Raw genomic sequence first — 15,791 nt, 5'->3', positions numbered from 1 at the left:
TTCTTTTTCTTCTGCATGCCTACTGCTCACAGTTTGTGCAAAAAAAAAAAAAAAAAAAAAACATTTTGAAAAGGTCTACAGTATGTTTAGATCAGCATTAATCTGTGTAGTGTGCAATGCTGACATCCAGTGGTTTCTCAGACTCATTGCAGTCTCAGTTACAGTTATAGTTTTTAATTTCTAAAGCAGTGCTTCCCAACCTTTTTTGGACCATGACCCCACTTTAATATCACAAATTTCTGGCGTTACTTTATTTTTCTTTGAAGAATTACTTTTTGATCATGTTTACTGTGTTACAGAGTAGTTAAGATTAGTGATTTAAAAATAAACACACACACACATATATATAACGGTCTTTATTTATTATTAAGTAAATTTTGTATTTATTTTTTGTTATGTATTTATTTTCATTTATTTTAATATATTTGAGAAAGTGTAAATATATACAGTTGTTCAAGATTGTGTGTTGTTACTAGACATTTCAGGTGACCCCAAGGTTGAATAATTCTATTCTAAAGGCTCATTGGTCTAAAAAATAACACATCAATTAATTTAATTTATTTGCCACAAAACAATGTGGAATAATGTGAATTTTTCAGTCTTTTTATTTTATGGTTGTATTTGATAATTATTTTTTTTCTCAAGGGAGCAAAATTCTCGCTCAATTGTCAGTTGGCCAATTTGTTTTACTCTCTGCAGTCAAGTTTGTATAAAGTAAGTATAAACACAGAATTTGCCTTAAAATGACTTGGTTCACCATTTTATTTTGTTTCATTAACTCTATGCACTAATCTGTTAAATGTAAAAAGGCGGCAAATTCAGAAGTAATTGAAAATAAATTTTATACCCCTGAATGTTTAAACATTCAGACCGAGATATATTATTAGTAATCTCCAAATGTAAGTATTTTTTTTTACTTTTTTCCCCTACATTTTAAATGCCAGTTGAACACCAGTGCTACTTTAAAATTTGACCTGCATATGTATGTAACATGTAAAAAAAAAAAAAACCCACACATTTTCTCCCTCGGCAAAGTGTCCTTTCATCGCCGTGAGTAACTGCTTTATTGAAACAGCATCCCTGACTTCAAAGGCTAATAGATAGGTCAGAGATGATGATATAAAAAAAAAGGCTGAAGTGGTCGCTTAACATTTTTACAGATACAATTATCTGCCAATCACTGCTGCTGCTGCTACTTATTAGCATAGTTTAATTAACATTCAAGTGTCGTGATGAAGCAACTGTTGCATAAATAAAGGGTCAGCACTTTAGCACATGACTGAAGGAGGTAACTCAGCACATTAAGCATGAATAATGTAGACTAACCTTACGTTTACATTTTCCTGGTCTCTACCACATTAGCTCTCTGTCACCTGTTCATAACACAGGACCCCCACAGGACTCATCTGTTAAAAGATAAATAAATAATTATTAAACTGAAATAACAAGTCACAAATAGAACTAAACATGAACATGTGCCTTTACCAGCAAACTATAGTGCAATGAAGCAGGGGATAAGAACACAATCCTGAGTTTTCATTGGTTGTCATGTTTCATTTTGAACTGAGCAGCCAATAGGAAGCCTCAGTCAGAAAATCATGATTTGTTGGGAATAGTATGCACTGTTTCTGTAACCAGTTAACTAGTGCTTTTTTTCCCTACACAAGAATAATTTAAATTTGTCGTATTGCTTGAATGAATTCAGTTTTGTGAGACTCCAAACTAAAAGGGACCACTATGATCACCATGGAGACCGCAGACATGTTAGTATACACGTCTATTAGGGGTGTGTATTGCCTGGCATCTGGCGATATGATTCATCTCTTGATACGTAGGTCACAATACGATACGATATATCCCAATATTAAAGTATAAGGCGATTATTGCAATTTTTTTTATTTTTTTTTTTTATATATGACCGAAGAAACAACTAATCTGTAAATGTGTACACCATGAGAACATTATGTATGAAATATATTTTATTGGTATATTTTACATTCAAAACATTGGCTTTAACATGTCATGTGCCAACAACTCAAAATAAATAAAAAAATAACATACAATCTGCCTGTGGCTTTTAAACCAACTTTGACTTTATTGCAACTTATCTGAGGTATATGTGTAGAATACATAAATGCAGAATGTTACTACTTTCTTTTTAGATTTTATTGAAAAAAACTCAAGATGGTCAACATGCCCAGGTTTCAGCGCACTTCTTTGTGCAGTTACAATGTCTCCTGCAGTGGAAAAGACTGTCCTGGTTAAATAAAGGTTAAAAAAAAAAAAAAAATCGACATGTATGCATTTTGAATCGATCTGAGAATCGCGCGACTTAAAATCGCGATATATCGCCGAATCAATTTTTTTTCAACACCCCTAACTCTACCATCTATCATTAGTGCTGCGGCAAATGGCTTTCCGACTAGGTATTACTAGTACACATGTTGGGTACAATTTGTTTAGGGGCAAAAAAGGCACTATTAACTAACATTTTTGCTAGTGAGCTTTTCAGCCTTCAAGTAACATACAATTGTATCACTAGTTAACTAGAGCACATGTGCGCAAATGCATCCTCTCGTGCAAAATGTGAGAATGGTTCAGCTGCAGACGCAGGCCCTGAACGTGAAGGAATTCAAGGAAGTTGAACTTCCAAATATGGTCATTAAGTAACACATGTGCCAACCCAGCAATGTAGCTGCTACAATTAGCATATTAATCAACGTTTGAATAAAGAGAAACTATAAACAAACTTTATTTGTGGTTTAACGATGTAATGAGACACAACAACACCTCAGGCTCAGTTTAAAAGCAATGTGAAATAATGGAATGACGAGGTTCGGCTGCGTCTTTATCTGACATGAAATAATGCGGAAAGGTTCATTTCTGCAGGAATCACGTTTTGTGCAAGTTTGTGGTGTTTAGATCTGCTATGGCTCAAGGCAAACTTTAGATTTGTTCTCTCTAAACTGTCATTATTGCATATTAATTTAATTTGTGATGGAGGTAGGCTGTTAAGGAGTTTTGTCACATCTTAATGTTTGAAATGTATGTGATTAATTTATTGTATTAGACATGCATTGGCACTTTAACCCTAATCCAGGTTAAAACTGTTACTATTGTCGTGGCCCAGAGATTTTACTTATTTCTTTCCATAATAGTTGGTTAAAACTGTTACTTTCAGCAACAATTTTTATTTATTTCTGATTTACTTACTGAGGGCACTGTCTGTCAAAGTGGGCGTGTTTTGGAAGCTGCAAACCCTTTAATTTGTCACCGTAGAAATGGGCGAGGTTTGGAGGGCCTGTGGGTCTGGTGATGGATATACTTGCAAAATGTGGCCCCCTATGGAAGATGATGCCCAGCATGTTCTGCGTGTAAGAAAGGCCGACTCTGGGTGTCACCAGACAGGGCCCTATTAGGATTATGGTCGTGTGCGTCAGGATGACAGTAGAACACTACTACTGTAAACAAGGTTGCAGTAAACAATGTTTTTAATCAATTAACCGAATAAGAGAAATTTCACATTTTTTATTTAATAGTCATATTCCAGAACTAACAGTTTTATATATATATATATATATTTGATATATTGGTATGTGCCAATGAATGCCAACCATTGAAATATTTCCCTCGCAAATAAGTGAAAAATTGAATTTAGTTATTTTTTTTTCTTTTGGGGCCCCAAATTGAAAATCGTGCTTCGAGCGTCGATGTGTACAAAGCCATAGATTATAGCTACCAAATTTCAGCCCGATCCGTTCACGATAAACAAAGCGATTTTAACGAGTGTACTCAACAACAACAAGACAAAGAACAGGAACAACAACAAAGGGAGCTGCGTTTTGAGTCTGGTAGCCGGGCCTAAAAATGGTGCATGTGGAGCGCAGTGCACAGAATAGTAAAAATCACACCCAGTGCATCGACTACGGTCATTTTGTTCGCCGGTTTAATGGACAATTTGTTTCTTTCTCTGCTACAAAATATAGTTAAATGTTGGTCATCCACTTTCATCTGCAATGCTTTTAATTTTAACTCATCACAAAAATTAGTTAGACTTAATTGCCCTTATTAATCTATCAAAGGTGGCGAAAATGTTCTTATCTTTCAAATCTGGAATTGGAAAGTCAAATGTGTGGGGACTTGGTGTGTGTCGAGGAAAGCACAGTGTGTGTGTGTGTCTGGCTCTAGAACTGACCTGGTAACACTAAACCACTGAGTCCTGACCACCATGACACTGGAGCTGAAAGCCAAGATGTTTCAAACTATTGCAACAGTGAATTGTTTATGCACCAGTTCATGCTTCAAATCTGTGACAGTGTTTTTCCAGGTGATGCTGTAGTGTGCGTGTGTGCGTGCGTGTGTGCGCGCGCGCACGTGTGTGGTAAGAATGAAGCAACATTCTCATTAAGTTTAGAAATCCTGAGATAATTTGTAGCACATGACATTTTGAATGACATGCTCACCTCACCTGTCTACTTTACAGGTGTTAAAACTGGCCTCTCCTGCATATTTCTGATTTTCTGTACATTTGTATAATAATCACATGCACCAATCAAATATTTGCTTTTTGGATGCTTCATTCAGTCGTTCTTTAACCTTGTAAAGCACATTTTATTGCCTTGTCCTAAAAGTAGCTTTACACTTGAGGGACAGAGACTGTATTCTTACTTTTTTCTGTATGGGTCGTAGTTTGTATAGTTTGGTTTGGCCTTACAGTGAAGGGAATAATAGAAATGCAGGGGGAGCTCCTAAAGGAGTCGTGTTTGTTATGTCTTTGATTTCTAATTGAGTCATTGAGAAGCCTATTAAAGATTCTTTCTCTTAGAAAGCAGTATAAGCTAAATGTTAATGAACTCATTAATATGTGCTCAGTGTGCAGGGTGTAGACTTTTATGGAGGGGATGCGGCAGCAGAATCCCTGTTTCCTCTTTCTTTTCTTTTTTCCAAGTGCCTGTAGATGCTTATGCAGCAAAGCATTTCCCCAAAAGATTTTAAATAGTCTTAACAACTAAATATCAGTCCTTCCTTGTTTTAGCTAACTTTTCTATCCACATAAAGCCTGGCTTAGCTCATTTTGTTCATGGGAGGGGAAAGGAGAGACAACTTGGGCTTTCTTACATTCACATGATCATTTTTCTTTTGACTATATAGTAGTTTTCAATGAAAATGTGTCATTGTTATTATTCTAGTTTTCCTGCTTCCCAGCGTGATGATACTCTTAAGATTCTATGTATTACTTTCTACTAAAACATGTCATTATTTCTCAAAGTTTTGCGTTGGCTTGGAAAATTCAGTTATGGAATACTTACTGGGATATTTAGTATTTTTTGTAGTGTCTTTGTGTTTCATTCATGGTAACTTATTTGACAGGGGAAAGGGGTGCTAACTTTACCAACAGTATATAGTTATCTTAAAGATCTTAAATTCTTGTTTTAATCAGAAATAAAAGGGATCAAAAGTGAGCAAAAATGGTGGAAAAAGGGGTGAAATGCAATTTTAAAAAAAACACAGAAATTGGTTAAAAGTTGCAAATTAGAGTGGTCAAAAACGGACAGAAAAAGTGGTAAAAAAAAATCAAAGGGTCAATATTGGCTTAAAAGTGGTAGAAATTGGGAAGAGGTGGTGTTAAGGTAATGTCATTTAAAAAAAAGTTTAAACAGTTAGTTAAATAAACTGGCAAATATCGAGAGACAAATCGTGAATAAACAAAGCATAAAATATGGTGAATAGAGGTTAAAAGTGACATTAATGGGTCAACATGCAACACGAGGTGGGAAACGTTGTGGAAAGGGTTTATAAGTGCTGAAAATGTCTTGAAAGTGTTAAAATGTGCAGTAAAGGCATTGAGAATTCAAATTTGCAAAAAAAAAAAAGGGATGGAAACAGGTTGAAATATGGCAAGTTTGGTGCAGTTGCAGAACAAAGGTAAAAATAAGCAAAAAAGGGCTCAAAATATTTAAATTATTCCTAGTTCGTTGAAGGCATCTCGTGACCAGATGGGGTCCTGACTCCATGGTTGAGAACCAATGTTCTAGTGAACACCTGTGGGCGCAAATATCACCAATAATCATTGTTGACAAATGGGTTTAATTTCCAACATTGTTCAGTAGCTCCCCTCTAAAAACATTCGGATATTGGATTTATATTTTGGTAGATGCAGTTAAACATTAAGTAAAAGAATCAGTTTGGTAACATGGTGATCCTTTCACACTTGAATGACAAATGTCAACTAAACTTGTTCTGAGTTGATCTGTATTCACCAGGGATGGTCTTGAATATCTATTAGCGGTGGTCTGAAATATCAGCAGCTTGCTGAATGTAAATTATTCACAGTTGGGGACAAGGCTGTCAAAGCGTCTTCTTCAGGCTGTAGTCGTGTAACGTGTCACTGCAGAACATTCAATCAATACGTACAGTATACAGTATGTACCATCCAACGAATACTAATATGTTGACACTATGTGTCAGCCCTGCTCGCTACAAGTGTGGCTTTATTCCCCCTTGTGTGTTCCTGTCCGTCTTCCCAGGTACAGGATGTCATCTCAGGGGAAGCAATTAGATTTAGTATCGCTGCCTCGACCATTGTGGAGAAATTAATGTGCATCAAAATTCAAGGTTTAAATCCCATTTGGTTTTCAAGCTGGGACCATAACTTTAGGGTTAGTTAGTTTACATGGGAAAAAACATTAAAAGTTCTTCTGTGAGTGCTGAGAAACGTAATTATTGAAATTTCATCGGCTGTCATTGTTATTAGGCTATTAAAGTTCCCAAAAAAATAGTGGTAAACATGCTTAATAAGGTCAACTGAGTTAACTATTGTTATATTTTATTTATTTACGTTAATGCTCCAGATTTGTGAAAGGGAATGTCACACTGAAATCTCACGAGGTTATGTAGCGGCAAGATTTGTCGTCTGTCCATTTGCTACACTTGCTAGTCTTACCCTAATAGTAAGACGAGCAATAGTTGCCCATTTTATGGAAAATATTTTAAAAATATTATATATAATACAATTTAATAATAATAATGATATTCTTACCAAAACATGTCGGTGAGTTTAGTTCATATCTTTGTAGCTATTTCTAGTCTGTCATGACGCAAAATTGTTTCTGCCCTGTTTTCCACATTCAACCAGCAGTTTATGGGTAAAAATCGTATATTATTGCACAAAAATTGACTTAAACAAATTATATATTCCATTTCATTTTGCTATCTCCGCTTGAGGGAGGGAATTCTGTTCATTTTCTAATTACTTTCTGTCATGGTAATCCATATGTACTACTTTCCTTTTTTAAACCCATTTGTAAAAGAATAGGAAAAGCAGAAAGCATGCAGTCATCGATATTATGGCTGCTGGTTGAGAAGTGTTAGAGCACTGCAGTAATTGGATAAGGTTGAGTTAATGAGTTTTTAAAGGCTCGGAGGATGTAAATGGAACTATAGCCTCTGAATCTCTGCTCATCCTCTGACTCGGCAAGAAAGCACAAACAAAAACGCCATGGAAGTACAATCTAAAGGTTGACTGAGCACTTTCTTTTTTCTCTCACTTATTCACTTGCTCTGCTTTAGAGAGCTTCCTCGCTTCTGCTCTCCTCCTCCTCCTCCTCCTCTCTCTCCTCCTCCTTCCTCCCTCTGTTCACACTGTTGCTCAGACCAGGAAAGGCAAAGTGCTGCTCGCATGAAACCCGAGGATCACTTCCAGAAGCAAAGAGAGAGAACTCGGACAACGTCTTTTAACCTGCGAAGGTAAGATGATGCCCAGAGGGACATTCATGGATTTTCAACTTTGGCAGTCAACCTCCGATATAAGACAGTGACAAAATATGTTTTCATGTTTCTTAAAATAGAGCCAGAGCCCTGAAGTCAGAGCAGCTCTATGATCTATGAGCTATTCATGTCTAAAACTCCAGCTTTGAAAGGAAACTACTAAAAAAAAAAAAAAAAAAAGGAATATTACAATGCCCTGCTTTGGATTTTTTATTTTATTATCTCCAATAAAGTAGAGATACCAGCTTTTTTCCTGCTCTTAAAGGGCATGCATTAATGTGTCGCATATCATTATGGTTGTGCATAACTTCAGGCATTTAAGAATTGTCCAAATTTGCATATGATCTCATGATCTCAGCTCTAATTCCAAACTTGTGACAGTTTTTTTTTTTTTTCTGCTACAGCAGTTTTTGCTTTTCATGTTTAAATCATAACCCAAAAGGCTATGAGAGGGTCAATGTTTTAATTTGCATAATTTGTTTTGTGTTTAAATATATTTATTAAGTTTTATATATTTGAACAGAAGCAACACAAGTACACATCAAAACCAAAGAATAACAAAAAAAAAGGAATCGTCAAATAAATACAGTACATACACAAAATTGAGAACATCAATGAAAACTGGGGGAAAAAATGAAAAGTAGGAATGTGAAAAGTAATTGCCAACTCCCTTCGGCTGTATGTGTTTTTTGTCAATGAACGCAAGTTTGTACACATTACCAAAAACGTAGATATTTGTAGGCAGTACTCAGAGAGAATGAACAGCATTACGTTAAGTTATTGAGGATTTAACAAACATTTATTTAGAGTCAAAGTTACAAACATTCACATTCCCACAATAATAACTGTTATCCAAAAAAAATAAAACCCTACATATCAGATGTAGATCCATCTCAAAAAAAAAAAAAAAAAAAGAAGATAGAAATTCCTTGAATTTTCACTCATTCAATGGCGACGGCTCAATAAAAGTTATCCCTCATCTTTATCATCCTGAGAATCATAGTTCTTGACAAAACAGCCCCCATATCTTTTCAAGTGTTTCCTGTTTCACTTTCAGTATGTAGATCATTTTCTTTGAAGGGAAGTCATTAACATTTGTCTTATCATTACGTAATATTTTACGTTTGCCTCATGCATGACAAAGTTTTGTGTTTCAAATGAAAGTGACATTTTATTTTCTAAACCTCAGTGTCATGTGTTCACCAAGTAAGAGAACCCAGTGGAGGGAGGAGCTCCAGCATTTTCGTAAGGACTGCGGCTTCTCCAAGAAAGTGCTCCTCAACTGCTGCCTCGTGCGACGCATCATCACTTTGGTCTCCCCAAACCCCAAAGGTAGAGATCCCTTAAATTAATGTCATGGGAAAACCAGCACAAATTAGTTTATTAGCTGTGTTAAATTCCCTCAGTTTTATTTGCCAAATACAGTTTAAAAAAACAATACAAGGAATTTAGCTTGGCGGATGGTGCGGATATCAAAAAACAAACAAACCAGAAACACTAATAATAATAGTAATAAATTTGAAGAATAGAATAGCTGGTTATAAACTAATGATCTTTGCATAATCCCATAATATTAGCAGAAGTCAAACAGTCGGGATTTCCTTTGGCTTTTCAAAACTAAACTAAACTAAAATTATTGTGCATTTTTGTTTCAACGTAGTCATACCAAGCTAGGAGTAAGTTTAAGTATGTCCTCTTTTTACATCTTGTCTGGGCCGTTAATTAGTTAATGAAATTATCCAGGGTTTCCCAGTGACTTTAAAACACGCCTGGGAACACGTTCATTTAAAAGACCACTCTGCTGATATTTTACTCACACGCTGTGTTTTGACCAAATAGTCAGACAAGGGAAAAAGAGAAAGAGGACCAAAGTCCAAAAGAGAGCGAGCGATTAAAAGAGACCCAATACTTGAATGGAAGACACTCCTAGATGATAAAACCTCCATAGATTGGGGTTCAAAGAGGGGTTTGAAACTCAAGGGGGAAACCTAGCCCGTAGGAAGTTAAGGTAAGCGACACTGCTTTTGTGTAACCCTATTTACATAATAATATATTGTATTTTGCCATTACAAGGTAGATTCAAGAAAACGTCGAGCACTTTGAGTATTTGCCGAGGTCTGCCCCAGTGTGGTTTTTTTTTTTTGTTTTATATCAAAATATGGTCACCTTCGATAAAAACAAAAGTGTACAAATGTAGTGGGAGAAACTTGTGCAGGTCCACAGGATAAAAACCAAATTTATGACTTTAATAGTATTGACAGCGTATTCCTGCACATTGCGGTGTGACTTACTGTTGACGGCTTTTGTAAATTAACTTTGAAGCCAAGATCAGTATTGATTATGTCTCTGGTTATACACTCACTGTTATATACGAGCAATGTGGCTGAAAGATTTGCAGCAATGTGTTGGAAAGTTGGCTGTAAGTGTCAGTCAGTGGGAAAGATGGTCAATTTTGCATTAAACAGTCTTTATGTGAAGGAACATGCCAAGAAATACCAACACGTTTACGTTTTTGTTGCATTTATTGTGTATGGAGAATGAGATCTTTTCTGTCTTGATTTATTCTCTGCGTGGCCATTTATCAAATCATTGAGATGACACGCTGAGCTTTGCCATTAGATATGAAGCTTTGTAGAATTGGCGCGTGCTCCTCTGCACTGGGATGGCCTGTCAGTTGTTGGATTAATGATTTTTGTTGTGAAGTGATTTAGCATGCCATTAAACCGTCATGAAGCTCACAGTTGGGTTTCGCAAATGACAACAACAGTAAAGATTTGTCTGTGCAGGGTAAAGGGAACTGACAGGTCAACAAAAATACACATGAATAGAGATAAAAGACGCACTGATCGTGTTGTATTTATTGGATCAGTGTCAATAAGCAGGTGTAGTTCAGATGATAAAATGTTTTTTTCTTTGCTGTTAGCTTTGGGAATGCTAACTTAACCTGTATGAGAAGGAACTTTTGCAGTTTTATGTTAAATCCATTCATCTTGCATTATGGGACGCTAGAGCTAGAGCAACATCAGGACCAAGATGTTATTGTTTGCTGCATTCTTTTTACTTTAGAGCACGTGTCAACCTCAAGGCCCGGGGGCCAAAACCGGCCCTTTAGAGCATCCAATTTGGTCCGCAGGAGAAAGTAAAACATTTATCATTTTGTAAATTACCCAAAAATTCACTTGCGGGTCTCAGAATTTGACCATGTTCATATCACGACGAGCTTTTTTATTACAAATTGTGGAAACATTTTTTCTTAAAACTTGGAATTTCCTCACAAGAAATTTCACAAAATTCTCCTAAAGATTACACAAAAGATGTTCACAATTACGCAATGTAAAAAAAAAAAAAAAAATGCAGTATTATACTTCTTTGCAAGAATAAACCAACATTTAGCGTTAACCTTTGATGACATATGCACACATGGCAAGACAAATGGGTGAATACAGTTAAAAACTTCCACAAAAATTGTTCTCAAAATCAAAGAATTTGGAAGTGACGACCCTGCAGGGACACGAGTCTGTCATTTATTGCTTGGATGGAGATATAATTTACAGAGCTAGCTGCTATTTCTGCTGGCAGTTGTTTTTCTCTCGTAAAAACCCAAGTTGTTTCTTTTAATGTGTTGCAACCATTCTCTTATTAATGATCTTGTCGTTATGTTAATTAGAATAATCTACAACAACCAAAGCATCCTTTTTAAAGAGCTGCCAGGTGGCTTCAGTTCCCTCTGGATGTGGTGGAGCAGTCTAAAGGCGAATGAATCTAAAAATGCTCCAACCTCATGGTGTGTCCTCGGGAAAAGCGTCTGTTTTCAGTGAGCATCTGAGAGGGATAGTGAAACGAACCTCAAATCTTTCACATTAACAGCGTTGTAGGGCTATGGTTTACACAAAATACCAGATTATTGGGATTCTAAAACCACATACAAAGGTTTTTTTGGGTTATTTTGAGCTGTATTGTATTTATTTTTGCATTTCAGGCAGTTTAAGGATTACCTGTCGGTGCTTATTCTGTATTTAATCCCTTGATTGTTTAATGTATTGGGAATTGAGTAAAAATGTAGGGTTGCACCACCTGTTTGCATCCATGAGAGGGCAGCAGTAGAGTAAATATTAAGCTGAGGGAAAGCAGTTCAGCAGGAACCAAAATGTATTCTACCTGTTAGTTAATCAAGAAAGTTGTAAAAAAAAAAAAAATGATAATATTCATACGAGCAATGACCAAGGAGGAATAAAATCCAACACCCAGCATTCAGGCAGTCGAATTAAAAAGGGATTTTTCAAAAAAGCTTCACTTTGCTGTTTTATCATTCTGATAAATGACCGTTTCAATTCTGAAGATTGTTTCTCAAACACGAAACATAATTCAGTGCATGCACGATGCCAAGTTATAGACGCTCTTTTTTTTTTGCACTACAGTAGGAAGTAACTCAGCGCCTCCCCAATATAATAGCATATATAGCTGTTTCCTAGAGTGGAGCACACTGTTTATTAAGCTCATTTTGAGTCAGGCTTTCTTAAGTAAAGCAGATTTATTTGTATTGAAATAACTTTTTTCCAACTCAAACCAGTTGCATTTAATTTGTATTTTTTCAGCAACTAATGAAAGTTCCTGGTATCTGATTATGTTTTTAAATGTCCTTCCAAAGTAGCTTTTCAGTTGTTTTACTTGAGATAACAAAGCCTTTCCCTTAATAGCTGGTATGTAAAACCTAAAAACTTTTGATTGGCAGCTGAAAAAAGTCACCTTGAATATATTGTACATTTCAGAGTCATTTCCCTTCAATTAGATTTTTTTTTTTCTCATTTGTGTCGTAGATGGGAGGAAAATACATTTTCGCTAGGAAGTTACTGCATGTTTACCTCTTAATGCACTTTAGTGAAACCTGGGAATTTTTTTTCAGTCGATATACTTCTCATCACAAATATATTACTTGGCTTCGGCTTTTGTGAAATTTCTCCAGTCGTAAAAGTATTTCACTATCGCTTTGTAGAAAAATGTCTGCTAAAGCAAGTTTGTTTCCATTTGAATCCATTTCCCACTGTGCCGGGAGTGAGAGCCTCAGTAGCAGGAAGGTGGAAATGGGAAAAGGCAATGATGGATTAGGAAGGAAGCTGTGGCAGGAAGATGCATCTCAGTTTGAAGGAGAAAAGGGAGGGGTGGGGGGGGGGAGCAATTGCCTTGGGACTGCGGAATGCGTCAGATGTAGGCTTGTCCCATACTGTCGTTATTCATTAATTTGATTCATACTGTTTATTTGAATCCAGATGTAAAGTAACTTCTACAACAAGCTTCCACAGGTAACAGCCAGGGAGAAAACGTAGCACTTTCAACATTAATTCTACATACGTATCTATATAATAGATCTTTTTAAAGTGCTGTCCCTGCATTCTTGTGTTTTTGCATATATTTCACTCATGCATAGGCAGGTTGGCTGTTTCAAACTCATGGGCCCTCATTTATCAACCGTTCGTACTTTCAGATCTGAGCGTACGACGTGCGTTTGACCAGCTTTGGTATTAATCAATTTTGACGTGAACGCACGCTAAGATCAGATCTCAAATGTCAGATCTGAGCTTGTGTACCCAAATGTGTGGATTCGTGGTGCAGAGCAGCGTGAGTGACACTGAAATTAAAATATTGCAGATATAGATTTTTTTTTTTTGTTTTGATTGTTATTTATTGCCAAAAGCATGTTGACTGAGGCCAATACATATAAACATCATGTCCGTGCGTCTCTCCATGATCTCGGCCCGTGAAGTTGCTTGTAGCGCACAGGGGGGCAGACGTCACCTGCTCGATAGCTGATCCTTTTCTGCAGAGCATTTAAGCCCAGTTTTCACATGTTCAGAAAGTAGATACTTATTTTGCTCCACCTCTGATATGAGGATGCCGATTTTAATCTTGTAAATGTTTATTTTCTCTTTTTACCTCAATGGGCGGGGCCTCCAAAACAGGAGGGCTTAACATGTTTTTTACAATCGAGTTCAGCCGCTGCATTTATCGACACCTGATCATATGTTCGCTGGGATTGGTCAAATAAGAATGTTTCATGAATCGCACGTTGCTCCTGTCATACAACCAAATGTGCACTATAGTTTACACCCGTTTTCACTCAAGGTTGATAAAATAGGGCCATAGTGTTGTGCATTTTCCTGCTGCAACGTGGGCTTTTAAAACATTGGCTGTGGTGTTATGTTTTGCTGAGCACAGAATAAGTTCACAGAGATCATTTGCTTACTTTGATGTGAAGGGCATTGAGAGTTTTCACTTAAAAAAAGAAAAAAGAAAAAAGCAATTTGGGTAAAAACACTTACTCTAAATCATTCTATATATGGCTTAGATTTTATCGGAGCAAAACCCATGTGGCCCTCCAGCACTTTCCATGATGTCACGCTGTGGTGAGCGAGACATTGTCTAAGTATACCCCCCCCCCTGGTCTGTTGATATACAAGTATTAGCAGCTAACAGCCAAGGATTAGTCAGAGAATAGATGATCCCAGAGAACCATGTTGTTTGCTAAACATCCTAAAGTAGCCCGTGTGAACACAATAACACCATCATGTTAATTGGTTCCAGCTAACTCCGATGTTGGGCGGTTAAACACGTGACCCTTGGTGTAATCAAGCCTCTTATGTCACCGCTATACCAGGTTTCACTGTATACTGTACATCATGAAACTTGCATGATACACCACATGCAGGTATTTTTCCATTGACTTAATGCGTATTTCCTTTGGGAGGAGAAAACCTTTGCACGCCAAGTTATAGACAAACCTGTTAGAGCCTTAATTCCCCAAGGTAAACTTTTCCTGGATGTTCCTAGATTTTTTTCCTCATTGAAGAATTGAAAGCAGAACATTGCATTTCCTGCTCAGGTGTGAATACTTCCAGTGAGTAGTTTACTTTGACATCTGGTAAAAGTAAACTGTAACTACTTAAACATACTAGAGCAGTGGTGTCAAACTCATTTTAGTTTAGGGGTCAAATATGGACCAGTATGTTTTTTAATAGGCCGCAGATTTTAGGTGGGGGAAAAATATCTTCATACCCAGCCATGTGTCATTGTCCTTATTTTAACTTGTGTGTGGTGGGCGGGGTTTGGGTGTATTTGAAACTATGTACTGTAAAAGCACTTTGAGCTGCATTTTCTTCGTATAAAAAGCTCTTTTTATAAATAAACATTGATTATTTGATTGAAAAAATATTTCAACTTCAACATTAATGTGCCCTAGTTTGCACTTCTACATTTAAACGACATTTAAATACTAAAGTATATTATTCAACCAATAAGTGACTACTATCTCACTCCTTGCAGGATGTTCTCTTTTAAACTTCATTGATTTTATGACCAATTTGTATTTACTTGAGTGAGTTTTAAGAAAATTGCAGGATTTTATAAAAATTAAAAATTAAACAATTTGAATTAAAAAGAACTGCCATCATGTGATTCCAGCATGAGAAAACTGTGAACCCTTAAAATATTGTGGATATTTGATTTTAGAGATAGCCTACTGTATCTACAAATTAGTGGGAGGGAACTTTACACAATGATTCATAATTTCTTTGTCAATTTTACTTTCTCCTGCGGGTCAAATTGGGTGCTCTAAAAGGCGGAAACCTATAACATGTGAGCTGTCATTACCCGATCCCGTTAGATCTCAGAAGCTAAGCAGGTCTGGGCCTGGTTAGTAGTTGGATGGGAGACCACTGAGAATTCCAAGTGCCACAGTGGGGGACAGTCACCTCAGTGGTATCTGTCAGTGTGTCCTTGGGCAAGGCACTTCACCCACATTGCCTGGTTTGAATGTAGTGAGTGAGTGAGTGTTAGTGGTGGTCGGAGGGGCCGATGGCGCACTTTGGCAGCCTCGCTTCTGTCAGTCGGCCCCAGGGCACCTGTGGCTACAATAGTAGCTTACCACCACTAAGTGTGGAGTGAAAGAATAATCCCTTTATTCTGTGACGTGACTTTGAGTGTCCAAAAAAAGCGCTATATAAAATTGATGTATTATTATTTACATTACA

The 15,791-nt window shown here is 36.7% G+C and overlaps 1 protein-coding gene across 5 annotated transcripts in view; it reads left to right on the top strand.

The window, feature by feature from the left end:
- kcnip4a (potassium voltage-gated channel interacting protein 4a) overlaps nt 1-15,791 on the top strand; it is a 168,091-nt gene that overhangs the window by 6,588 nt on the left and 145,712 nt on the right. For 4 of the 5 annotated variants that reach the window (XM_028474272.1, XM_028474271.1, XM_028474270.1 and 1 more), the window contains exons 1-2: nt 7,646-7,746; nt 8,957-9,099. The exons of the other annotated variant lie outside the window; for it this stretch is intronic. In XM_028474272.1, coding sequence (XP_028330073.1) covers nt 7,679-7,746; nt 8,957-9,099 — 211 coding nt within the window. In that variant the 5' untranslated portion in view covers nt 7,646-7,678. Of the gene's footprint in view, nt 1-7,645; nt 7,747-8,956; nt 9,100-15,791 lie in introns of those variants that run through there. 5 annotated transcript variants of the gene reach the window in all.

This window comes from Gouania willdenowi, chromosome 18 (genome assembly GCF_900634775.1).
Source record: "Gouania willdenowi chromosome 18, fGouWil2.1, whole genome shotgun sequence".
In the NCBI taxonomy this organism is placed as follows: Eukaryota; Metazoa; Chordata; class Actinopteri; order Blenniiformes; family Gobiesocidae; genus Gouania; species Gouania willdenowi.
This window is presented reverse-complemented; position numbering and strand designations above follow the sequence as displayed.